This window comes from Amblyomma maculatum, chromosome 6 (genome assembly GCF_055883805.1).
Source record: "Amblyomma maculatum isolate TAMU_Amacu chromosome 6, ASM5588380v1, whole genome shotgun sequence".
Taxonomy (NCBI): Eukaryota; Metazoa; Arthropoda; class Arachnida; order Ixodida; family Ixodidae; genus Amblyomma; species Amblyomma maculatum.
The window spans coordinates 45916282-45944075 of NC_139349.1; the positions used below are offsets into that span (position 1 = coordinate 45916282).

General features: G+C 48.3%; 1 protein-coding gene across 1 annotated transcript; it reads right to left on the reverse strand.

The window, feature by feature from the left end:
• Positions 1 to 4315: 4315 nt before the first annotated feature.
• On the reverse strand, positions 4316 to 27626 carry LOC146185640 (phospholipid-transporting ATPase ABCA3-like). The gene is made up of 11 exons (XM_084607889.1): positions 27387 to 27626; positions 23719 to 24730; positions 22543 to 22843; positions 19392 to 19829; positions 17426 to 17738; positions 15404 to 16649; positions 11851 to 11979; positions 10388 to 10724; positions 6468 to 6650; positions 5322 to 5762; positions 4316 to 4973 (listed from the first exon to the last, which is right to left on the reverse strand). Exons 1-11 carry the CDS (start codon positions 27624 to 27626, stop codon positions 4376 to 4378), a joined length of 5238 nt encoding a protein of 1745 aa, XP_084464015.1. The 3' UTR covers positions 4316 to 4375.
• Between the last annotated feature and the right edge of the window lie 168 nt (positions 27627 to 27794).

Below are 27794 nucleotides of genomic sequence, written 5' to 3' on the forward strand. Positions count from 1 at the left end.
AAACTTGCTAACCTCCTAATATACTCCGCCCCTTGCCACGCTTTTAGAATCCAGATTGTTTGCCTACTGCTATACTGTTCAGTACAGTTGCTAACTATACAGTTGCTACAGTAAAGTTGCTAACTATGAGCAGTGACATGTTGAGTGTATATTGGATCGCCGAACAGTAAATACAATCAATTTTTAATATTCGACAATACCAAACAATTTTTATGTACAGTACAGCCTTCCTCAACCCCAAGAAAAATGAAGTGGGAAAGCTAAAAATGTAGGTCAGAAGAGCATGCAATGCTGCACTGGCTATACCAAATTCAAACACGGTGCAGGAAATATGGACGACGCAGCGAAACTCAACTAACGCGACTGTCCGTCATATACCGGAAAAGCACTGCTAAAGAAACTACAGATAACCTACAGAAGGACGATCATCCCCATAGAAGTGAGGGCTCCTAATACCTCCTATCGAAGTGGCCTTATTGTCTACAGACCAAGAGGTGTCGCTCTTCAAAGGGCATGAGACGGGATATCAAATACGCTATACGTGGATGCAGCAGGTCCGGTAAACGGGGCTATGACCGCAGCGGTCGTGACTCGAAACGGAGTCCTCATCAACTGCGCCTCGATCAAGAATATGTGGAAGAAGCCGCGATAGCCCTCGCCATAACCAAAAGCCCAAAAGCAGTGGCCCTCACTGACTCATGGAGCATGTGTTGCTTTCGAAGCAGCACTGTCATATGACTAGACGACGACCGATCCTTGCCACTGTGGTGTGGTTCCCGTGTAATCTAAGACCTGAATTACTGGCGCCGCAAATATGCATGTCTGAGCTCTTCTTAACTAGGCCAACCCCAACCCTGTCGTATAGCCCCATATATTGCACGTAGACGCACTCCACGTCAGCACAATGCCGTGCGGTGAACATCAGCTGGCCCTACTCAGAGAGGCTAGAAGAGTGTACCCGACTCCTCAAGAACAGTAACTAAAACCGAGGATTGGATTGCAAAACTTTTATTTCGTTGCTCAAGCAGGTATAAGGATACGCACTCTATAGATGGCCGCTAGCCCATGGCTGGCGGCGACCTCAATTAGCCCACTCTATGGCCAGTAGTTGGATCTACATACGCTTCGGTGCATACAAACACACTCGCCATACCGACAAAGTTACGTCAACGGTACCCCACGCTACACAGTAGTCGTTGTAAGCACTTAAATCACAAATCGCTTAATTTGTGCCTTATAACACATACTAAGTCAGCATACAGTTATGAGCTATACCACATCCTTTGTAACACCACCCGGCATAGATATAAAGCTGCACTTTAACCAGAGAGTACGATTGGCTTGTATCTCCAGAGCGGCTTGTTTAGCGCGTTGGTTGAACATTTAAAAACAGCGCTAGAACACGGACAAATAGAGACACATGTGCGTCTCTTATCTGTCCGTGTTCTAGAGCTGTTTTAAAATAATTGTATCTCCACTTCCTTGCAGAAGTGCGGGAGCTGAAACCCTCTTCAGCCAGTCCAGAAGGAGCGTTAAAGGTATACTGAACAAATATCAGCGGCAGCCGCTGGAGTCCCGGACTAGGGACCCACCTACACATCCCCCTCCCTTAAATATACTTAATAAAGTTTTTCACTCACTCACTCACTCATTCACTCACTCACTCACTCACTCACTCACTCACTCACTCACTCACTCACTCACTCACTCACTCACTCACTCACTCACTCACTCACTCACTCACTCACTATCCAAGAATGTTGAGAAAGCACCACAATTGGGTTCTTAGGACATGATTACACTAGTAGAGACACATAATTCGGGAGGAGGAGGAGGAGGAAAAAACTTTATTTGCAGAATAATTCAAGGCACGCAGGCCTCCTGGGTCTCCGCACGACGCCACTCACGATCTAAACGTTCATATTATGTTTATCCATGACGTAAGCGGCCCGGCTGACGACGATCTTCTGCCTGGCCGGGTCCGCTGATCGCAGTGAGGTCTCCCAGTCCTCCCAGGTTCGGAGAGGCACCGGCCCGGCGGGGGGAGGAGACGCAGGGCAGGATAAAGGAATGTGGGTCAGAGTGGCCTTGGGGTGGGAGCACAAAGTGCATATGGGGGATACCGGCTTAAAATTGGAAAGTAGAGCTGGTGTCGGTAGAGTTCGTGTCTGCAGACGACGCCAGATTGACTGCTCTCTGATAGGGATTTGTGGGGTGACGGATAGATGAGGCGCTCAGCGCGGGAGTTTGCGGTGAACTCAGCAAACGAGTGCATACGATCCTTCGAGAAATCCCCCATGAGGTCCGCCTGTGCCCGGTTTCTAGACCCTCGGGCTAAGGAGTCGGCAGCCTCGTTGCCGGGATTTCCCGAGTGCGCAGGCACCCAGATGAGCTCAATCCGTCGGGGGAGGTGGGCATGTGCAGCAAGCGGTCCGCCGGAGGATCAACCCGGCCCCTGGCATAATTTAGAATGGCAGTTTTTGAATCACTGAGTATATAACTGGCATCGATGAGAGCAATAACTATAGCGGTCTCCTCGGCTTCTTCAGGGGTCGTGCCTGAAGGAAGCTCAATAGTTAAGGGGGAAATGGGGGGGGGGGGGGGGGGGGGGGGGGGGGTTGTGGACAACTGCAGTGGCTCCGCTCTCATCGCAGGCGGCATCTACCCAAACGGCATCGGACTCATTCCCGTACCATTTGTGGAGCGCTGCCGCGCGCGCCTTCCTGCGACCTTGGTCATAGTGGGGGTGCATGTTCCGCGGTAATGGTTTGACATAGATTGAAGTGTAAATGTGGCTAGGGAGTGTTAATAGGGATGAATTGTTTGCAGGAATAGTGATACCTAGCTTAGTGAGTATATGTCGTCCGGTAGTTGTAGCAGCTAATCTGAGGTATTGTGCTTGTAAATGGGCCTCTCGAAGTTCATGTATTGTATTATGGACTCCAAGTTCGGGTTAGTTTTGAGCGAATTGCTGTATTTTTGACGTTTTTTGAGCAGCCTCCGGGTCAGAGGCAGCGCGCTTCCGACCGTGAGCCGGCGGGTGTGACGTCACATTTACCCTCAGCAACGTCATGGCACCGCCGCCGACGCCCCTACGCCCCTACACCTGAGGTTGGTTGAAGGACTACGCGCAGTGTCGGCGTGTCGGTTCCCCCGCGTCGCGCCGTGCACAATGCTGCGGAGTGTGGAAGGCTGCGCGCCGAGTCCGCAGTCCCGTAGGAACACGAGCAGCAGTTTTAGGGCGCGTTGCACGTCCGTCCGCGCGCTTCATGAGTGCTACTACTAGTGCTGCTGGTGCCACGGAGAAAGAGTAAAAAGGAACAGGTGCGACCGCTCGCGATGGGGGTGGCTAGAGAGGCAGGTAAAAGTGACGTGATATCTGGTTTTGTCAGAGCTTTTACAGGAAGCCGCTAGGTGCGGCTATTTCAGAAATATTCGTTAAAATACTTACTTTCCTCTTATTTCTGTCCATAAAGTGTTGTTTTTTTATCACTTTCAATGCGATAGCCATCATCTGCGCTAGAAATTTCGGCGGCAATTTTTTTGTTCAGTGTCCCTTTCAGCGTGCTCCTCCGCGCCGCCTCGTCCGCACGTCGTCTGCTTGCACCGTATGCAGATGTGGTTCATAAAGACTAAAGATAAATACCACACACCAAATCTACGTACCAGAGCGCAGGGTGTAACCCCGGACGAACAGGCGGGTTTGACGTCCTGTCTGTTCCATCTCGCCTGATAGCGCGCGCCGTTACCGAACGCTCCGCGGATGATAACGGCTGATCGCCCCGCACTGCCCGTCAAATTTTTGTGCAATGTGTCGCGCTTTCGCGCGTTGTTACCTTTCTCACACACAGTGCGCGACTTGTGCTTTTTGGTATTTTGTTTTTTCTTTTCTTCCGCCACCGCGCTCTCCTATCGCCTCCGCTGGGGTTTCCATCGTGGTAGCGCAAATGTAGTCTTGCTAGGAATATGGAAGAGCCCAGCGCCAAAGGGGCATACCAGGGGAGGGCGCGCGGAAAAAAATAACGTCAGCTGACTGATGCCGGCGCATCGACCATTGTGCAGGCCCATCCAGAGTGCTTCAATGAGCGAAGACAATCGCGGGCGGGCCTCAAACAACCTACTGTTTACTGTTCGCTCATCTATGTGGTTTTCTCTCCCTGTCCAGTTCAGGTGCTTCAGATAGCAGATACCGGGACCGGTAAGCAAACGTATTTTTTAATTCCGATTTTGATTATTTAGGGTCGCTATAGGATGCACAAAGTTCTATTTTAAACGTACCCTTAATTGGATGCACATATGCATTTGTTTTTATGACACTAAGCGGAGCCACAGGGTAGCATATGCCTGTTTTTGCTTTCGTTTACAACGCTCGTTACTAGGCGATGGCGTCGGCGGCTGGTGTTGAAGCCATCTTCGGCTTCTGGTACTTCACGATCTTCAGCAGCGCATGTTCAAGCGTCATGTCAGTGAGGAGGACGTCACTGGCGTACGTGGCCACTTGCACTTGTAGCTCGTGAACCTTGGTCACCAGCTGGCTCCAGGGGGCGGAGGGCGTCACCGTGTACTCGATCGAGTGGCCCAGCCTTCCATTGTAGACGGCGCTAGGGAACGCCTTCAGGACAAGCATGTGCACTAGCTTGAGCGCCTCCTCGTCGTAGGCGCTGCTCAGTTTGAGCATGACGAGCAGCACAGTGCCCACGCAGAGTCGCTCTCGGAGCTCGGCCACGGTGCCCACGCACTGGAACTGACCTTCCAGCATGATGGCCATGCGGTCGGACATAATGACGCAGTCACTAAGGCTGTGGGTCACAATGAACACCGCCGACTTGACGAAATGCCGCAGCATATAGATTGTGCGGTATATCTTGCGCTTGGACATCATGTCTAACCCTGTGGCGGGATCATCCATCAGAACCACAGGAGGGAGCCCGATGATGGCGATAGCCACAGCCAGCTTGCGGCGTGTCACGGCGCTGCGACAAAATGGTCCCCAAAAATACAATAAGGTGATCGTAAAAAGCTTCGTACCGTAATGTCAACCTTTCCCTTCAACTCTGTGGACTCACAGAATGTATCATGTTCGTCGACTAATATGAACAGCAATTGTTCCTTATATAGTCTGCGCAATGCGCCAGCAAGAATGCAGTCTGAGCGTGGTTCGCGTCATTAACATTTGCTCATATGGGAGGTTGTCTTAATTGGTATATAGGTCTACAAACGAGCTCATGCATCGGTATATAAATTAGCTAGGCTTAAAAGATGGTCAGGGTAATATAGATATTGGGTAAATATGTTCAGTGGCTGCATAGCCGTCAGCTCACCCGCACTCCTCCACCGTGTTATTCACGCATTGCGTGAGGTTCAGAAGGAGGATCAGGTGCTCCAGAAGCCTTTCTATGTGCTCTGGCTGGATGCCTCTGATGTTGGCGTACAGCCGCAGCGTCTGGTGCACCGTAAGGCGACCGAGCACGCTGTCGTGCGTGGGGCAGACGCCGATGCGCTGCTCCCACTCGGACAGGTTCTGCAGCGGGACATCGCCTATGAAGGCCGTGCCCGACGAGGGCATCGTGCTGCCCGTCAGCACGTTGAGCAGTGTGGTCTTCCCGCAGCCGCGCAGACCGGCCACCGCGAACGCCTCACCGGGCTCCACGTGGAACGAGAGACCGCGCAGGACGTCAAGCGACGACACCTGCTTCTTCAGGCCCAGCACCAGCAGCGAAGGTTTGGCCATGTCGTGAGCTGCGATTGCTTTCTCCACGTGCCTGCATCAACCGAACAAGCTGCGTGAACGCAACTTGCAGCGACCGCTTTGTCGCTGTTGTTTACGTATATTTGATTTTGCATTTTTGCTCGTTTTGTTTAGAGAACAGGTTTCCCGTCCTACCAAAGGCAAGAAATGTGTGCAGGCAGCAGTCAACTGCGAGAGGGAACACGTGATGGGCTGTATCTGCCGTCAAGGGTCAAAGAGTGGAAGGGCCCAAGCCGGGAATTGAAATGAACCGCAGAATATTTGAAAACCTTAGCCTTGAGAAGGAAATAAACATATTAAGGAAAAAATGGTTGGGGTTTAACCTTGCTAAACTTTGTTAAGCGGAGCGAAGGCATCGTTCTGCTTGATTTTGCTTAAGTTTGCTTTCGGCTTAAGTTTAGACATGAGTAGACGTCAAATGTCAAGCGGCGGTACACCATAGTTGACATTGGGGAATACATGGCGTAGCGAAGCTTTCGCTTGAAAAGGTTACGCAAACAATGAATTGAACAGAATGTAACCAGTTGAAACTTACGCCGGTCACATTAAAAACAAAACAAAAGAAACGCTGGTTTAGCATTTCAGCGACATTTCAGACACACGTGCGTCACGCGAAACGTTGCCTACTGGCATTATCAAAACGCGCAAAAGGTGTAGAACGAGATAGCTGATTGCGTCACCAGTCAAAAATGGCTACACAGTCAGAGCACTCACTCACCTGGCCTCAGCCGCCACGTCTGCGGGCATTTCCTTGTCACTTATCGGCCTGGCTTGTCCTACCGCATCACCCGTCTTTCCAGGAGCCCAGGAACGAAACAAGCCCTTTTCGAACAGCGCCAGCATCAGAAGCAAGACGCAACCTTCGGCAGTCATCACCAGCAGCTCGGCCATTATGCCGTCTCTGCGCGGACCGTTCAGAGGGCGATGAATGAGCTGAGAGTGCGGTGAAATTCCGCACTCTCAGCGGAATTTCACCGCACTCGTGCATAGGTGCCGTGCTTTCACGGCACCTATGCTCGTGCCGTGTACCGCCGCCGTGTGCGTTTTTTACACGTCACCAGCGCGGTCAAACGGTCAGTGACGTCGCTTGACGTCACAGACAGCGAGGACCAGTCTATGCCGGCTCCACACAGGGGCTATAGCCCATCATCTTTGTTCGCAAATACACGAACAGTTGCGCTGGTTCAACGCGTAAAATGAGAAACCACAATCGTAAATATATTTTAGTCAAGCGGAAGCACTACAGTCTCAGGTGCTTGTTACCTTCGCGGCTTTTCAGAATAGAGAATAGCAACGATTTTCTCAGTGACCATGTGGGCACATTTCCCTATCTTTTCACTAGTGCGAAAGGCGAACAGCAGACCGCGGCGGAGGCCTGTGCAGTTTACAAAGACGATGCGTAAGCGACAGTGCTCAAAGAAGCCAGCTGCTTTTGCAAATATTCAACTTAGTGCCCCCCGCGTGTCTAACTAATGAACTAGCTGTCCTGGGGGCAAGGTTTGACCTCATATATACTTTCATTGTAAAGGCGAATCTTGAGTTAATATGCGAAAACATTAGTAGGTTATGTTAATGCCTGAAGTGTCCGAAAAATGAGTCTTCGGACGTTGGCTCCCTCGTGAGGTCATCAAGTGACGCCATCAGTTAATGGCCGGATGAGAGATGCAAGTCATGGTATAATGAAGTGCTGCATCATCATCGAGTCACGAATCAGCCATGTGACATGAAAGCGTCGAGTCATGTAATTCACGAGTCATGAGTAACGAAACACAAATATACTGAGTTACATTGTCCAGTGGTAACATTGTAGGTCGAAGAGTGGTGATCGGATCAGAACGGAGCTGGTAAGTTACATGTAGGAAGGCGTTAACTAGGAGCCACCAACGTCGCGCCAAAGCTAATGCTTTCGCATTGTCCCCATGAAGTTACTGCAGTGATCTCAAGTTTTTGGCAGCGCCTACAAATGCGGCCATGTCATGTGGCCTCGTGGCATCCCGCAACCCGACGACCAGTCTGTCACCTTGAATCATAACTGCAATGAATAAACACGTTCACATTAGAGAAGAAACAACCAACACAAGGAAAAGTGCTGCAGTAGCCTAAATGCTCGTCTTTATCCGTATCACCTGCAAATTACCACCCTCCAGAGGCATATACCATGTGCTTTATCGCTCACAACGTCTACAACGCCGACGCCAGATTTTCTGAAGCACGGGGCCCTGGAAATGTGATAGAAAAGGGAAGGGAAGGCGAGGGCACTGAACCGTTGCTAAGTCGATCGCCAGTAATATACTTTGCTTAGTTGAATTCTTTTTGAGCATTAGACATGACTAATATAACATTGCTTCAGAGAGATAGGTGTTTCTATAGCTGTTGCTGAGTTGTAGGCGCGAGGACATACCGTGGCGCCACCTCTTGGAAGCGGCCGTGTGACGAACTAAGGGGGATAACGCACGTTGAACTGCTGCGGTAGGATGCTCTCCTAGGCCGTTCAGTTGTGCGTTAGCATTACATTCATTTAAATATTTAATATACACCTTTGTCTGGGCCTGATAAGTTAATTGCATGTATTAGACCCACTCATTCGACATGAAAGCTCTTCACCGAATCAAGAGTTATCGAAGCTGGCGAGCTTTAGTGCTGCGACGACGAGCATCGGCTGCAGCATTGATGATTTTATGAACGAAAACAAAAAACAAAACAAAAACAACTGAAGCTGCCACACAATCAGTCAGATGTAAGCGGTCACTGAACAGGTAATAGGATTCCTCGGCAAGAGCAGAGGACAGTCGGGAGCCCTACAGATGCTAAGCGCCTTCGTATAGCACCGGTGGAAGCGGCACCGTTCGCCTGCTCCCTTGAAAGTAATAGAGCAGACAAATTTGACTGTGGATATGACATGGATTATTTATTTAGCACGTGTGAAGATGTGCATTCCACGCAGCGAATTCTTGCGCAGTGACTGCCGTCACTGGCACTCTTGGTTAGAGCGGATACTTGTTTTCCCCACGCACAGCAGTCTTTTTTTTTTTTTTACGCGTACCTCGAACAGCACATTAACATCACAACATATATGCAATGCTCTATCTTTCGTTTGTTCACGGACTGTCATTTGAAACTATGACAGTACTGGAGACGTTGCCTGAGACAACTAACCATTCATACTGCTGCCCGAGGCGGCAGAATCTTCTAGTTCCCTTCATTTAAACTTCCGTGCCAATTAATGCCCTCATTTAGAATAATTTCAGACTTGTCTTTCGCACGATTCTTGCTTTCTTTTGAAGCGTGCTGCTCTATGAAGAAGCCAACATCTCTCCCATCCTTCCTGTAATGCTATCGTTAGCTTCACGAGTGACAAGCGCAAAAAAAAAAAAAAAAACGCGCTCGGCGTTCCTTCTGCCGCTCACCGAACTGTTCAGCGCCAACTACATGAACGAAACCTTGCTCGCTGAAATGTTTGCTGCACACATGGGAATGATCACTCGCTTCTTTTCCCATTGAAATCTTGATTAAGGAAGATTCTGTGAGCTTATGTTTCGGGTAGAATTGGGAGCTTGCGCCGGGTTCCCACGCTTATGTCCGAGTACAGAGTAGTAAGGGACCGTAGCAACAGCTTAAACTTCAGCAGCCTCAGCAACGATGCAAGATTAAAAAGTGCGCGGCTGGCACTAGATATCAACCAAAACTACAGAAATAAGCACGACCATTAGCTTCTAAAACGCACAAATTCAATCGAGCGTCTGCTTCAGCAGCAGTAAGTGGAGTCACGTGATCCCATTTGCTCCCATTGGTCGACACTAGCGCCGTTCGCTCCAGTGGTGGCGCTCGCGCCCACTACATCCTGCGGATTCATCACCTCTACAAGATGCATCAGTCGCCTAGTGACGTTCTCTGTATGCTCTAAATATCTCACAGCTGGCTTCGGGCTCCACCGCCCTCATCTTCACAGGCAGCCGCTATAAAGTCATGTCCATTTAGCAAAGTTTCCTTTTGCTGGCAGCTCACATATGCAGGGAACCTATGTGATATTAAAGCGACATTAAATTTGACGTGCATCATTGAGTGGAGCTCCGCAGCTTTCTCTCTACAAAAACAAAAGTGCGAAAAAAATTGGAAACCAACCGTATCTTCGATTCCAGTTCACACGACTGTTCGCATCGATATTCCTTTGAGTGGCTTCCTTGCAATGATATACAACCGCCGTTATAGCTACACCGCAACAGACCAGGCCATACTAAAGAGGACATAACAGAGCGTTGTGTTGTTTGCTACAGATCAATATATTGCATCTAGCTATGCTTTGTCAACTATCTAAAATGTTATGGTTTCACAAAGGCCGACGCGTATAGACTCTGTTCTATGGGAGGCACCTTACTACGGGTAAAACTTGAAAGAGTTGATCAATTCAGCTCCCGCGCTCTTCTAACACTCCAAAGTAAACCATTGATCAACATTTACTAATATTGCAAACCTGGGCGTCGCCGGATCACTCCTGGATGCTGAGTTCACTTGGAGCAAGCACGGTTGATGTTGCACCGCCCGGTGCCCATAGCAGGCCAAGAGGAATACGACGACGGCCAGGCTACTCAAATTTTGTAAGCAGGATGTTCGTGAGCGCTTTATAAGCAAATAGCGTGCCTGTGCATGGAGAAGGACGCCAGCGTGCTGACGCTTGTGCCGTTGGAGGCGTAGAAGTGGGCGCAACAGAAGCGCAGGTGGGGCAGGAGCACAGCACCCTCGTTCAGGCTGCTGTGAACGTAGGCGCACACGTCGCGCACTTCGGCCATGGAGCCCGTGCAGTAGCCCTCCTCGGCCACCTTCTGGAACGTCTTGATGAGCGCCCACGTGTAGGAGAAGGGTGGCAATAGGTACAGCAGCCACAGGGTCGGCTCCCGCGACGGGTCCTGCTCCAGCAGCTCGGTGGCCTGCCCGCTCTCTATGAGCGACAGCTGGTAGGCCAGGCCACACACCGTGCCTGCAGAACATGCGTATTGGACCAAGTGGGAAACGGTCCGTCTGTGGCACAGTCGTAGCTGAAAGTGGTTTTATTTAAATAACTATAGACACCTAATTTTTGTGTTCGTGTTTTATCCTTTGTAATAATACCTAAGACATTACTGTGCACGGATCATGTCAATTTCTAATCGAATTTTTCTCACCTGTTTAGGTTTCGGTTTCAACGGTCGATCGATGGCTGTGGCGTCAAAGTGAAGTCTAGATCACGTCAGGGGTGAAAATACAGCGATATAATCATTCGTGTGTCGTTTAAATTCACTACAATGATAAATACAGCCTGCCTCAAGAACAGGAATGTTTCAGGAGCCAAAAGTGAACCACTCGAGTGGATTTGTATAATGGATGACCTTGCAAATTTGAAACTGTTTTCAATAACGCTCCACCAGATGGGGTGAAAGATTTTTATAACATATGTAGAGTTCTTGCCAAGCCGGCAATAAAGAAAAAAAAAAGACCGTGATGTCTTATGCATTGAGTGCCTGCCTGGCATGCAGAGGGTCTGGGTTTGAACCCGAATGACGATAAATTTATTGCATTCAATTACTTCTAATTTCTGCAATGCCTGAATTAGAGGGACCTCTGACAATTCAGGCTTCATTTGAACCTCTCAATTCGTTACATCTTTATTTTGAATGTGTAATGTTTTAAGTTCCCGCCCGAGGTCATATGGCTGTGACGTCATAATCTTGTCGACGAATCGGGATTTTTCCACACGAATACATCCGGCATGCGGTGCCGACTCCACATTCGGCTTTTCGACCGAGCGAGCTGTATTAGACATCACTAAATAAGATCTGAGTCCACAGTGTTATGTGACGCAAGAGGGTGAGGGTGAGGGGGGGGGGGGGGGGGGTTAGTGGGTACTCATGTTCCATACCGCAGCTAAAACAAGGTTTAGACACAAGTGCTTGTGTCTGTCCCTTATGTTTTAGCTGCGCTATGGAACATAAATGTTATGTGGTTGTGCACACATAAGGCTGTAGCAGCCAGATCAGCGCCAATACACTTGCGAACCGAGATAGTCTACAGTGCTCTCTATATGCCGCTTTTGGTTTTCGTACCGAGAACGATTTTGTACGACCTACCGCTTAGTGACGCGATGATGTTGACGAGAATAAAGCCGGGCAGCATGGAGTCCATGAAGAAGGAGAACCAATAGACGAAGGCCAAGATGCTGTGCACGTAGGCCATGAAGATGCAGAGCACCGCTGGCGCTGCGTCATGTGCCAGCCAAGGCTGTGATTCTCGCAACCACTGAGTGGGCTAACGCAAATACGTTGAAAATGACCTCGCTCGGTGCAGCGTCATTTTAAAAGCTATAAGGTTAAGACAAATGCCTCATATTTGTGTTACACTGAGCCTGAATAATTTTTATTTCAGTTGGCTGTTGTGATGCCTTGGTGCTGGATGGGCAGCATCATGCGTAACGCGCTAGCGGTGAGTTGGCAAATTTTTCCGAGGCTTCACAATAAAAAAGCACGGTAGGTTTATTCAACTTAAATTTATTTGCATAGTGAGGTACAGCTTTGGCCAAAAGTTCTGAAGTCGAAGGACTTTCGCCTCAGCCACGAAATGAAGCCGTCACAGCGTCACACTAAAGGGCACTGAAATGCTATGAGGCAGTTTCTTGCTGTGATAAGAACTAATTTCCTAGGATTTTAAATGCCATCTGGCCTTTAATGATGGCATGAAGGCTCAATTTTGTGGCTGAGATGAAAAAGCTTTGGCTTCAGGATTTTTGACCAAGAATGTACGTGGTCGCAGAAAAACTTCACATCTATTATGTGCTTATTATTGAGGCACAACATGGCGAACGTTGTAAGTAAACTAAAAAGATACTACAGGGATTACGCGCGTATGAGATCTCTTCAGTGATTATAGACCTGAGCACAGTCACGCTGCTTAATTGTGGTTTAGATGCACATATTTGTTTATCAAAGTGCTACGAATTCCCGGAAGGTATTGTTTATGAGGGTTCTACCGTAGGGAAAACGTGAACAATGGTTGAGGGACATGTGGACATGGGGCTTTACTGTTTGCTCGCCATGCGTGTACCCATATTAACTTTTTTCTTTTTATTCTTGTTGCTAATATGTTTGTTACTAATGTCAGTTAGATGAACAGGCTTTTTTTCCTCTTTGATATGTTTTGCTTCTGCATTAGTACCTTTCCGTTTTGTTTTCTTTTGTTTCGCTCGCTACACACCCTTTCTCTAGTCCCTACCTGTTACTTTTCCTGGTTTACTTTTCTCTGTCCCAAGTAAAAAATAATTTGTTTCTCGCTCTATTACCGTTCTGCGTTGTAAAACCCATTTATCCCCCTCCTTCGTTTTTTTTTTATTGCGCTCGTGTTGTTGTCTTCGTTGTCTTCATTCCTTTTCCTTCCCACAGTCCCCTGCACCTTCCCTCTTTCTGGCCACCTACAAGGACCACGTCAAGCTTCTTGGCACGCTGGCTCAAGACTTCTTTTCCTTTTTTTTTTGTACCAGCACTATGCTAGTCGGTGAGCCATTTCGTGGAGCCCCCGATGAGCCAAGCTGCGAATGCGCGAGGAGTGAGTGACGCCACACGGATCACCGCTGGAGAGCCGCGTCGGAGCCGCCGCCGCGCCAGCTGCGCATGTACCAGGAGGGAGTGACGTCACACGGTGCACAGCTGGCACGCCAGGGCCACAGCCGACTGCTCCGCGGCGCGGTGACTAATTGTTGCGCGCGGAAAGCAACAGGTGGTCGTGTCTTTAGCTATGCGCTATTACTAAGATGCCGTCTTAGAGCACTCAAATTCCTTGTAATTTTTCAACACTAGAGCCTGAGGCAGTTTGTTTATCGAGTAATGATGCGGGGAAAGAAAGACTGGAATACTTTTGGTCGACAAGAAATTTCTTGCATTTTTCTGCTATGTTCATGCCTTTGTGATATGAATTAAGGTAGGTGGTTTAAGGAAAATGTAGCGGTTGATGGCGATATGCTTACGGTCAATCTGATTTAAGAGTGAACACCTAGCTACATAGGCTCATATCAAGCGTGTCCTAATTGCGAATTTTCTTTGGGGCTGTAACACTAGTGTTGATCTGATATGAACTTGTTACAAATCGTGCTGAATTATTTTGTAAAAATCAATTACTTCTAATTTAGTTGTGAGGATTACTGGCACTCCGAGTCCCAGACCACAGCTGCATTTGCCAAGATGGGCGCATATAGAAAAGCATAAAACGACGAATTAGGCATTCGTCTGGGCTTATTTCACCTACAGCAACACCCATGAGCGTTAAATTATCTTTATTTTTTATTTTGGCGATGCTTTTGCTTATCCCGAGCCTAAAGAAGAGAATCAATTTATGGACCAAAATGGTTTGTTTGAAAAACCAGATGGCGCCACTAGGTTGAAGTTGCCACCGCGGCTTCGTTTGTGTACCATGAACTTAAGGCGCGGGTGTGACAAACAGTGTAACATCACTCAAAATGCTATTTTAAATCTTTCGAATATTTTCTAATCGTTTCGTACGTAGACAGCGTCTATTTATACTCTTTTGGAACCATATCTCCATATGCCACGAGCAATCGACATGCATATGACGCGACGCGGAGGAGCACGATTAACGCACTCGTGATTGCCTGAGCAACGTTCCTAGCTTGCACACTCTGCATGGAAGGGAGAGTACAGTGCGCTGTTGCTGCGCCGTTGTTCAGTATTCGAAGGTAGTAAAGTGTGGTGTCGGACGCCGCCTACATTATGTGTTGCTCTTGAAACTTAATCTTAAGTAAGAATGTACGATGTTGCGCTGGGACAGCCTGCGTGCTTTTCGCTCTCAGGCGCGGACGCCTCTGTCAGTCTACAGACGCCACAACGTTCTCGATGAACGATGCGATCCGAGGTCGCAATCTAATGTGTTCACGCAGCCCATGAGCAGTCGACTTCCGCGGCTACTGGAAGTGTGTCTAGGACGCCATGACAGTCGTGGCTACAGCTAATGGCAGCCTCATGGCAGTGGCGGGACATCACCATTCTCGTGACGTCAGTAGCCAAGAGTGGCCCTAATAATGGTCACCACGCGCCACCCTGACTACCCTCGAATTTCAAGAACATGGTTTTTAAAAATAATAAATCACTCGCTACGTTCCAAGGAGTGTTACCTTGAGAGATCGTTCAAAAGCATTCGTTCTGAACGCATTTAACAACCACCTTTGCAGCCGTTTCATGGTTCCTTTCATTACGTGTCATGAAGCTGTCTCATAATATTATGAGTTTTCCTTTTTAATTGCTTTTTGCCAAACACTGTCACGTCAGGGACTATCACTACGTTTACATGTCTACAATGCATATACATATTGACTACGTAATTCCTCCTTTGGGATCACATGGCAATCCAATGTCACAGGAGCGACATTTTTTGCTATCAACACCGGCGCCGGGTTCCGTCCCTAATGCGGCTTTAACCTTGATAACTGAAGCTCGAGACAGGACAATAGTCAGAGAAGTAAAAGGTATAGACAGCAATTATAGTTGTCGCCTGTATACCGTCCTCGTCTACGCTTGTCCTGCCTCGAGTCACCGTCCTTTTCTTCAACACTTAGGACTAAACTAGCCCAAAACTTCACCTTATTCGTTTCCGTAGCTGCTAAGTCCAAAAGCGACTTACCGACATCAAAAAAGGTCGGATCGCAAAATGAAACGGGGCAAAACATGCAGAAGAGCGAGACGACGGACATGAGCATGTCCCAGACGTAGTTTCCCATCCAGTACACGAGGGGCGGCACTCCGGACATGAGCTGCATCGCCTTAGAGTTGCTCACACGGTCGTCGATCGCGAACAGCACGAAGCTAGCCGCGGTCACCGACGTGGCCGCCGGCAGCAGGATGAAGCGCATCAGCCGCGTTGCCAGGATAGCGTGCAGCTCCTCAGCGGCGTGGTATCGGCGCAGCGAGCGTGAGTAAATGCTGCGGTTGCGGCGCCGCATCGGCTGCAGCATCGACACCATGGAGGCCTGCGAGTCGTCCGACGCCCAGCGCAGCAGCGCCGTGCCGAGAAGGTTGGCGGAGGCGGACTGCGTGTGGTACCAGTCTCCGTGGTACCAGGCTATGGCGCGTCCCGTATTGCCCTCAGCATCGGCCACAAACTCGGCTCCTGCGACGGCGGACCTGCGGGCCGTCCTGTCCTTCTTGAGCTGCCTCATGTGCGCGTCCATGTTGGCCACTTCGTGGACAGTGAGGGACGCCGAGACTGCTTGGGGCCGGTAAAACGAGTCTACGAGCGGCGCGGACGCACTGTCGCGCGCGATCAAGACGCCGGACTGCGGGTGGAGAGTCGATAAGTTGTACACAATCCGGTCAGCCCCGAAATGCACCGCCAGTCGTTCTTCGTAGCTAGCCTGGTAGCGACACACGAGGAACATTAGGAATGACGGCAGCAGCCAGCAGGCTAGCGGCGTGTACAGCGTCTGCCTCGTGTAGAGGCGCCGTTTGGTCAGCATGGCGAGAAAGATCTGGCTGTTGCGAGGCTTTCCAGCTGTCATGTCGTGCAAGGCGCGCACGTGCTCTTGGATCTGCACAGACGACTCGTAGGCCTCTTGCGGTAGCTGTGTGAAGCCGCCGACATCGGCCGTGGCCATGATATTCTCGTTTTGCTGGATTGCGGTGGCGCCGATGTTTGTCATTCCTACTTGCGTCTTGTGCTTGTCCATAGCCACACGGCGCTTGGACTCGACGCTGCCTGCATCGATCTCCATGACGACGCGCAGGAATATGTCCTCGATGGTGATCACGCCCACCTTATACGACTCGATGCCGTACTGCGGCTGGCGCTGCTCTACAATGCGCAGCGCGTTCGACACGACCACGTGGTCATGCCGGTCGCCGAGGTTCACGATCACAGAATGCTTGCTGTCCTGCGTGGTCGTAGAGTTTGTGTTTTATGTGCACAATGGCACACTTTGCGTTTTCAAATTGTGTAGGGGCTAGGTGTAGTTATTTCTAACCGCCATGCATCAAAGAACCTTGATAGCAACGTACCTTATATTTTGCACTTTATGTACGCGTTTTATATCTGCCCACATATGGCATTTTAGAAAGAACCCGGTCCCGTTGAAATGAGCTATTGCAGCTGCATTTCGCTGCAGTGCTATCAAACAGGAGTATACCGACAGTGTAAATAATTATTTGAGTTTTGAGCCTGCTATTTACAGCTGTACAGGATAATGTGATGAAGTATACTATATACTGAGCGATGATGACCACTTTTGGGGATTGTGAAAAATCTGCCAGCATTTTTTCAATCGTTTCGTTAACACTACAGGCGAAAAGCTGATCGACTGCTAATATGTTCCCTTTGTTATAAGTAAAAATAATCGTCCGGCACGTCGTGATACCGCTTCGAAAATTTTCCGAAGTGAGGATCGGCATAGCTAGAAGTTAGGCATTACTTTCTTTCTGAATGAGTCTCTTTCGAGTTCCCTCACTTGCTTAAGCCGAACGGCCACTCACGTGTCACTGGGGGTGGATTTAAAGACTCGAAATTCCGCGCTCAGGTCTGAGCCCTAACCTTCTCTGCGTTTTGATCCGCAAACTCGCATAATGGACCGCGGTTAGTAATCGATTTCGCATTTCGACAGGGCTAAAACAAATCAGCCGGCTACGCTTGTCGCAGGTCAACGCTTTTCCATACCTGCAGAACGCGTGTCTCCCTGGAAGCTTCCCGGAGCGCTTGAATGAGCTGGCTGGTTTGTAAGTTAGGAGTCTTCTTCAGGTGCAGGTTGTAACCGCAGCCGTTGTGTCGGCGCAAGAATGTTGGTGTGCCGAAACACTTGAGGCCTCCGTAGCCGAGGATGGCCGTTCGATCCGACACTGCGTCGATATCGTCGATGTCCGATGTCGTCATGATGATGCATGTTTTCTGTTTTGCCTCCTTCAGCACGTTCCAGACATGGTAGCGGGACGCGATGTCCATTCCGAACATGGGTTCGTCCAGAATAAGTATCCTGTTAGTGCGAAAAAAAAAAAGTCCACCGGATGGTTACCACTGCGTACCGTGATTATCACTGACGGCTGTCAGGGTCATTTAACGTTGTACCGAGGAAAAGAATTTGGAACCGATGCACCTACCGTACTTCAGAGATTTTAAGCATCCCCGGATTTTAAGCACTTCCCCCTCCCCTAACTTCTGAAAAAATTTTGGAAAAAAGTTTGCATTCGAATCCATGCACTCCCTTCGCTGCGATGAAGCGAGCTTACAGAAAGCTACCAGCAGCGCTTGCTCACCCACTCGAGTCAGAGCCGTTTGACCCCAGGTGGTGGGGTGTCCGCGGCGCTATCTCCAGCTTCTTGTGCAGCCGCGCTTCAACACTACAGTGCTGCAGCTGGCAGCGCAGAACGACAAAAGCGGACCGAAAACGTTTCCGATTACTCTCTCATGTTGTCACATGGACCTGGAATCGGCGGCCATTCGGCGAATTTCGGCTGGTTTCGCAGGAATCGAAGGCCTATGTTGCTTTTTTTGGTATCACTTGTTAGCCATCCGTAATAAAAATTGGAATGAAATGGTAGAGGGTTGCCGCAGCTTGAAGTTCAAGCGAGCTGTACTCGCGTTTTGATGAAAGTGTGTGCCAAATAAATTATTTCTCGCGTCCGTCTCACCAAGATATTGACGTGAAAAACAAAACAGGGTTTGGGAGTAGTTTAGACTTTTTTGCCACAACGACGCAAAACGTACGAAACAGGCGCCTAACTGCATGGTGGTGCCGTAATATGAGACTTCTACTACGTTTACACTGCATTCATACTCTCACCTTTCCACGGTAATCATCCACATCATGCTCTTCGCAGATTAACAGCCGTCCGGATGATTTCCGTAGCGACCGCCCACTTGATGCATAAGTACCCTGTTAGGTTTGATGTGTATGGATCATGTGATGCGGAGGGATGGGCGGGTTACTACGGGAACATGCTGGTTGATTAATACCTTGGGAGGTAGCCGCCTGCCAAATGTAGGTTGGACGCAAAAATGCTGGCCAAAATGTCTAAGCCGAAACTGTAACAGCTTTCGCTGATCTGTGCGCTATGCCGCTAACTTAAGGTCAAGATTTTTTTTTCTGGTAGCTTATTCAGTTATCTGGTTTTCAATGTTTTACTGACATGATTTTGCCTCTTTGCAAACACATTCTTTTCTTATGGCTCATTGTTTTGTTGTCCATTGCTCCACGAACGTGTGGCTTAGGTTGGTCCATTTCAACGTGCTTTATGCACACTTCAAGCTTATATGCATGTCCTTCCCGCAATAATTCCGGATATGATTGGAAACATTTGGCAGGATTTGGAATTAAAATAAACAAACATGTATTTTGGAGGAGCGCATTATAGGTCTTGCTGAACATCTAGTATGATTTTGGTAAGCGGTAATGTAACGGTCACGGTAATGATATTATTCTACCAGTCAGCTGGTTACATTCCAGCTGCTGGATTTGAGGCGCAGTCCATACAGCATGTCTGTACGGCAACATTTTGCACACACTGTCTCCAAAGTTCGGCGTTGATGGCCCATTTTCGCTTCTTAGCTTTTCATCACATCGTTAATGTGATCTGCACAAGTAGGGCATAAGTGTTAAAAAAAGCATGCGTGCGCCTGTTGCGGGTACCTGGGTGACAGGAGGATGGCAATGGCCAAATCCAGTCGCCTCTTACACGAAGGGTTCATGTTCAAAACCAGCATGGGGAACACCTCGCTCAAGAGCAGCATGTCTTTGACTTCGACAGCCCTATGGACGAGCGTCTCGCCCATCATGCCTGCGAGGCTGCCAAAGAAGAGCAGGTGTTCGTAGGCAGTCAGGTCGTTGAACAGCACGGGTCTCTGCAAGACGACTCCCATGCTAGCGCAGGCGCTCGCTGTCTGGGTCGTCACGTCGTAGCCCTCGACAATGACCTGGCCTCCGGTAGGCGGCAGCATGCCGGTCATGATTCGCACGAGCGAAGTTTTTCCCGAGCCGCTGGGGCCGATCACCGCGAGCAGCTCGTTCGGGTACGCCTTGAAGTTCGTGTCGCGAAGGACGTGGGTGTGCTCCTCTTCGTACTCCAGTCTGCACCGAGGCACGCAAGGAGGCAAAATCATCTTTGCAGCGTGGTTGTAATACTCTGCAGCCGCACCCCGCCTGATGGCGCAGAAGTTAGCATGAAGAGGAGGACTCGCTAGGCCAACGTTCTTAGATATATCTAGGAACACTGCACTAGGCTAAAGATTTGAGTGGTGCGCTCTACATTAAACACGCTGAGACTGAATGACTGAACATCTAGACCTCAGTGTCTGGAAATTTCTTGATCTGATTTCTTTCCTTCTCCAGCTTCTGTGTTGCCTAATGAGATCTGATAAATCTAAAATCTTCCAGGCTTCGAGTTACCTAATCAGTGTCAAACGTACACAACTGATTTAATGCAGCAATGACATGTTGATTATATTAACACTTCTGCATCTTTTACGCATATTATGCACATATTACCTACCAAGGCTTCAGACAGACGCCGACGGGCAGCGTTCGCCTTTATGGCACTCCTGATACTTTCACATACTTTCACATTAAAAGGGGATTTAGTGCTCTGAGACAAGTCACTGCTGTCACGTAAAAGCTTTCGACATTTACGAGTTATTTTATAAAAGAAAAAGAAAATATACAGCTGGTGCCGGGGTTCAAACATTTAGGCCAGCTGATTTTGAAGACGATCTACAAATTCAGAATCGACAGGTTTTTCTGAAGCTAATAAAACTAATAATTAAAACAAGAGTTAATTTTCATCAATTAACGAATTATGGAGAACTCGAAAAACCGCAGGCTCCCACTAGCTTTGTTAGATTTACTTGAATAGAGCGCTCAGCCTTTTTTAAGGCGCGGCTGTCTTTACCTATAGACACCCATAGCAAATCTCCTTGCGTTGTCGCACCATTGTCGAACTTTTAAATAAATCTTGTTACTGTCAATTACATGAAATGAGTAAGATAAAGTTGAAGTCTGAACATTATCACGCCTCGGACTCCGGCAGCGGCACGCTTTCGAATGCCCATAACTAGGTGCTTGTAAACATGACACTGGTTAGATTTCCCATAACAGGATTTTGTCTCCGCCTGATCCCTGTTGACTTCATCTAAGACATCTATACACCAGTGCGGTACTGCCTTGCGTTGGAGAGTCTATATTCGAACTCCTCACATCACTTGAACTAGCCGCCGAGAAAGCTGCAGTGTTTTCATCTGGAAACCGGAAGATGGAAGTGGGGCGATCGTGCGTGCCTGATACGCGAGAAATTCATGACTGGTTCTCTTTTCTCCTTGCTGGTTGGTTGGTTTTTAGGGGTTTAACGTCTCAAAGCGACTCAGGCTATATGAGTAGGGGAGGGCTCCGGAAATTCCGGCCATCTAGGTTTCTTTTTTTTTTTTTTTTTTTTTTCTAACGTAAAGACGCCGCACAACACAGGGGCGTCTTTTCACCTCTATCAAAAAGCTGCCGCCGCGGCCGGGATTCGATTCCGCGTCCCTGGGTTCTGCAGTCTAGCGCTCTAACCCTTGAAACATAGTGGCTGGGCACTCTTTCATCTTTGTGGAAAAATATAGAGAACGTGAATGAAAGCGCTCAGACAAGCACTCAGAACGAACTTGTAACTTAAATACGCTTCACAGCGCGAGAGCATGGGCGTGACAATATTTTATCATGATCACATAGCCCTTGCGGGCCTTCTGGCCAGGGCAGCTGTGGTCACGCTAGAGCAATCCGAAAAGCTTTGTGCGTGGCCGCCGAGTGTCAGGGCTACTTAGAGTAAAACTGACTCTTTCTTGTTTACTGTGCGCGAGCAGTAAACAAGAGAGAAGCAACATATTGTCAGTAGGCGCGAGCAGTTAAAGGGAGACTACGAAATCGAACCATATCGGTCCGCTGTGCAGGCAAACAGGACAACCGCCAGTCATTTTTTTTTACCATCCCTTGTACGGAATGGTAAACATTATTAGGTCTTTTTCTACATAAACGCTTCTGTATAGGAAAAATGGCGTCGTCTATCAACTATGATATGAGCGTCATGTTGCCGTGGGCAGCCGGAAGAAGCTCTGTTTGGCTGTGCAGGAGCAGCCTTTGGCGACGCCGCGTAAACGCGTTCCGTTCAGATTTTTTGCATGGACGGTGGCTGTATGAGAAGAATATCATTTCACATTGTTCCCATGGCTGAAGACATGTGGTATACGTCTGTCGCATGTAAAACGGGTTCCGTGCGTGCACAACATTTGTGCCGCCCCAGAAACAAGAGCTTATTTCGAACCTACTGCTCTGTCGGGAATCAAGATGCTGGCATTTTTGAAACAGCTGTACATTGCATGTCATTTCGATGCAGTCGTACTTCGACAGTTTCAAATGTGGCTCAATCAATACAAATCAATAATAAAAACGCACATGCGAAGTTATACTTATTTAATCGGTACTGTTGCGCATCTACATATGCATTTCTTTTCGCTATAGTGTAGTCTGCTGGCGGTCATTTGAAGTCACCAAATTTCTGCCCATAACCCGCTCTCCTCAGCTGACGACATGTACTGTTCGAATCCAAGATATCAGCTTGCAGTTTGTCATGTTTAAAGGTCTAGATATTTTTGAACATAAATAACATTTTCTGGCACGTTTGTGAACAAACTATGCAGTATGCGACTTGTTAGGCTAAAAAACAATCAGTTGCAATGCTTTTTCTTTGTCCATTACTATTCACCACCGTTATGCACTGCAGCCTCTCTCTACGGTGTGGACACTGGGCTCTCACCTATTGACGAAGATGACCTCCTGTTTATTCGGCGGGTAATGTTCGAAGTGGACACCGTCGGGTGCCACGGGCGGCAGCTGATGGAAGGCTCCTTGGCGGTTTGGAAGCCAGTAAGCGGGTGAAAACGGGAACCAGAGCGCCAGGGGCACGCCGCGCGCACCTGACAGCACGTTGTTCAGGTACCAGATAGCGACGCACATAAACGCACTGTATGATAGCATCACCGTCCAGATCTCCAGCATGGTGACGTTGTCTCGCTGCAGTACGTACTCTGACACAGATGACCAGCTGTACGGCTCGCCTGTTGAAGAGACGACGACGCTGAGATATCTGGTTTGAGGGGTCTTAATAGGTTGGGCGACGTTGTGAATATACGTGCGCACACACAAATTGAAATAAACATTACTTTTATTTGTGCGTGCACGTCTCGCCTAGCAGGAAGTAAGTAGGTGTTTACGGGGGCTGCATTTGCAATATTTTCGCTCAAACTATCAGCTTTCCACTGTAGCCATAATGGAAATAGCGAGAAAGCGCAAAAACATGTTTAGTTTCCATTTCTTTCCACAGCTCTTTTTCGCAGATACACAAACGTATATGGCGAACGATGCGACCCCAACGCACGAATCTACTAAAGTGTGCTTTCGGAATAAAAAAAAAAAAAAAAAACCGCTGTGTCGCATCAAGTTATCCAGCGCCTGCTTGTGATCGTTTCTAAGGTAAGAATGTACCACTGCCTTCATTAAACTGCTCAATTGATATTTCACGTATTTAACTGAGCCCGTTTCCACGAAGCTTATCACCGTGGGGAGTAAACAATGCAGTGCGTTCATACCGCATATATGATCGCGATTTTTAGAAGTGCAGAATGTTTCCTCTGATGTTAACGAAACGGCTACACTTTGCGACGTCTGCCGTTCACTGGAATAGTTGCACTTGTCTACAAGTTGTCAAGAAAAAACTTGAATTGAATATATTGCGCGATGTCTCGCTATTTATCTACAGCTTTGCCTGTAGCAATTATTTTTAAATTGTAATGAGCTACAAGACACCGTCATTTATCATTTATGAGGTCAGAGTGGTAGAATGTTCGCCCTACTTGTGGTTTTTCTAAGAAACGGTGCGGAGATTGACCACTTCAGCAAGCAGACTGAGTCGCCGAAGAGCGTTCGGTCTTACCGATAAGGTTTGCGCAACCGATGATGCGAAAGCACCAGTGGAGGGCCGTGGATGGCAGCACCGAACTCAGCAACTTGGTGAGACGACTCAGCTGGATGTAGTGCGCCGAGAGGCCCTCGAACTCCTCCAGCGTGAGCCAGGGCGCGGCGTACGACGTTATCCAGTAGCACATGGCGAATATGATGGCCGCCGTCGTGTCGGAAAAGAACAGCGAGAGAACCATGGCCGTCGTGATGTACTGGACGCTGAAGAGTACCAGGGACACAAGGGCCACCGTCTTGTCGGTGTTCTCGAGGAAGCTGGTGCTCAGGCCTCCGCTCTTATACTCGACGGTTGTCATGTAAGTCATCACAATGACGATACTGAGGCTTCCTTTGAACATGGCCGCCAGGAAATGTCCGAGCCAGTAGACGGCGTCTTTCAGCCCAGCCAGCCGTAGCTTCTCGCGTATGCCGCTGTTGGCCTCTTCGGACAGGCGTCCGACGAGCGTGCAGAATGGGACGAGGTAGCCGATGCCTATGCGTACAATCATAATCCAGCGCTCGGACGAAGAGTCCTCGGGCACCGGACCCTCGCTCATTCGTCGAGTAGTCATGCGGTAGATGCGTCGCGTGGTGACGTCTTTGCCTTTGGTGACGGCGAGCTGGCGAAGTTTTTCGGCTTTGGCCCGCACGAGTGCGATCTGACAGTAGGCGACGCTCTCGCGCTGCGACACCGGGTTGGGCAGCGTAGTGAAGACGGCGAAGGTGTTGCGGCGTCGTTGAATGAAGCGCGCATCGTCGAAAAAGCGCACGGTGAACTCGAGGTCGTTGCGGTTGGGACTCTTGCCGAAGACGAGCGCGACGACCCGCTGTTCGGGTCCGCGCTTCGGCTGCGGGGACAACCGGTAGAAGGCGTCGAGCATGTCCTTCTCGCTGCCGAAACCGCGAGTCTTGACGCGATCATTGGGAGAGAACGCGGCCTCCACCAACTCTTGGTTTTCTCCGTTTTCGCCACGGGGGGTGTACAAGACCTGAGAAAGCGGAGAAAAATGAAAATTAGCGTTGCACTAGCTTGTAAGGAATGTTGCGATGATACTCGCAAGGGTACATTCTACTGGCAAACAGATACATACCAAGATTAGTGAATGTATGTCGTGAGAGAGCGGTAAACATGCATGCACAACAAAGAGCAGAGCGATTACAGACAAGACATTACGCAAACGTGGGCAGAATGAGATGAACCTGCAGAATCATTGTTTTTTGTTTTGCAGGAACAATTTATGACAGAGTTTTAATGCTTTACTAAAAGAAAATAAGCTATTATAACGGGTGATATTTTAATGTTTACAGATTGCCATTTTCAACATGGCTTGAGATACGTCGGTGCGGTCTCTGCGAGGGTAACATACAAAGCGCACATTATACATGTGTTAAGAATTGAAGATGAATGAATTGTTCGTATTTATTATTTTGTAGGCAATGTTATATATGGAAAAACTGAAGGTTATTAATATCGGCAATGTGTTTCGAAATATCGAACGTTAAAAGTGCGCATTTTAAAGCTCGCAGAATTTTTTTTTCTCGCAATTATATGTTCATAGGATGCTATGGTTGCGCGTGGTATTAACGCCTAAAACAAGCTTCCCTTTTCAATGACAAATACACAGAGAAGTATGGGCGACAATATTTTATTAAAAAAACATTGACAATGTTTTAACGTAGTTAAACCACGTAGGGCGTGCGAAAGGTTATATGGACAGATGGAAGTTGATGGAGACGATGATATGAAATACACAGCGCGAGTGTGTTTCTGCTTAAAACGCGGGGAGATGTTATCCGTTTCCTGCCCATGAATGACAATAGAAGCGTGCCATACGACATGTTCATGGCCTTGAGTTTACGTGCAATGTGGAAAACGCTTATGACTGTGCACAACGTTGATATTGACATTCGATCTGTAAGAGTTAGCTTTATTGAGAGTGCCATATATGCTCGAGAAGTTTTCAAGACTCAAAAGGGCCACCATCATGGTGTTCTCTGTTAGACGAGTTGGCTAATCCCAAGCGCTTTTAGTAATGTAACAGCGGAACTGTTTTTTTTTTTTTTTAGAATGTCTGTGTATGCTGCAATAAAGAAAAAAAGCAAAGATAGCGATACGACGTTCCCTACTCGCTTCCCACTATAAATTCCTGGGTCCAAATCCGCTCCGCTCGGAAGATTGTTCTTTTTTTATGTTAAAGTATTACAAGTGAAGGTGCAAGCGTTAGACAATTTTCTCAGGCTCTGAGCTTCCGGATTAGTGTTTTCGCACTGATATGCAATGCGGGAAAGCCAACTGAACGAGTTCTGAATCGCATATTTTTTATGCTCGATAAGTCGAAGCATAATGCAGACTTAGAAAATTCAGAAACCCGGGTCACGTTTCATGCTGTCGACTTTCAAATTCGTAATATAGCCTTACTGTCTAAAATGAAAAACGGGAATATTTTGGTTAATTTTAGTTCGTAAATTCATCAAGTATTTTCAGGTGCCTAATTTCTTCCTTATCGCTGGAGTGCAATCGACATGCAAGAACCGAACCGACATATTTATCGCGAGTGGTTAGACAACGATCTAGTAAACGCAAAAAAAAAGTGTTATACGTGCACTTATATAACCTCAAAGAATACGGTATCGCAGAGAAGTTGATTTTGTAACATGACACGTTGCTTGACATTTTAGATGCTGCACTGCACAGTACGCTGACTCACAATTAGGCTGCATATGTATTTACCCCATATGCCGCGCTTGATTAAACACACTGAATTTTCTTCCACTAGCATTACTTTTAATAACTTGTGGCGGATGCACATTACCTTTGTTTAAGAAATGTTTGAGCAGTGCTAGTAACCATGATGCTGGTGCTTGGTTCTCTCTCTCTCTCTCTCTTTTTTTTTTAGCAACTCATGGCTATAAACTGAGTCTCAAAACCTGAGCACAAGAAGCGAGAATAACGCTGGAATGCAGCAATATTAAAACACAGCTGCAGGATTGGTTAAAAGTTCCTATAGGCTGCAGGGTCTCTTCTTGAGTAGTGTATCCGAGCACTTATAACACCTACGAAACTACCAAGGTAGAGGGGATGGGAGTCGTCCTCCCCCATTACTTCTGAGCTTCAGGGGTAGGCGGCCCCTTACACGTCTGGAAAGCAGATACTGCTGCATTGGCGCACCTGACCGACCCCGTGCTTTCCATAGAAAGTAGCGTGCTATCTATAGTACAATATAGTATACTTATTCCCGTGGTGGACGAAGTACCATACTGCTGGTTCAATCAGCCAATAGAGCGCTTGGTTTCCTTCCAGAATTAGAGCGCGAGGTTACATATAACAGGCAACATGTTTGCCCTGTGTCGTGTGATTTTGCTGTCCGCCACATAAGCGTTGAACATGCCTGGAAACATGGTCTGAATACCGTAAGTGACGCGGCATTTAGCTAACCTTCGACTTACGCACGAATCACAGTATGACGTTTTGATGCACGTTCCCTCATGTATGTTTAAAAACTGGTTCAAGTCTAGTGCACTGGCGTTCTCCGTGATATTTCATTAATCTCCTTAGACTCCTTACACAGTAATGAACTCGCAGAGCAATGTGGGATGCACACATGGAGAATACAAATAGCACGGGAAACAGTGCAAAGGTCTTGCCAGCTGTGGAGCGTTGAAATGGCTTTCGTTGCGTTCGGGATAGTCTCGGGCCGGGCTCAGCTTGAGGCAAGGCGGTTTCTCGCAAGAAGGCCTTGCCACCAGTGGCCGGTCTTGCTCAACGGCAAAGAAGGAAAGGACGATGAGGGCCACTTCGAACAAGGTGACCAGGTAGTGTCGCTTGATCGCCTGTATGTACACGTCCTTCCACACGATGGCGTAGACCTGCGACAGGACACTCATGCCGCTGCCTGTCGCAGGCAGCGACGCGCGTCAGAGATGGCATCCAGCGATTGATGTCGACCTCGCGCTGAACTATAGCTAGTGAATATACGGCGCTGATGCAGCCAGGGCGCAAACTATGTTTGGTCTTCGATGTGGGGAACTTCTCTGTTCCTCACGATATCACGT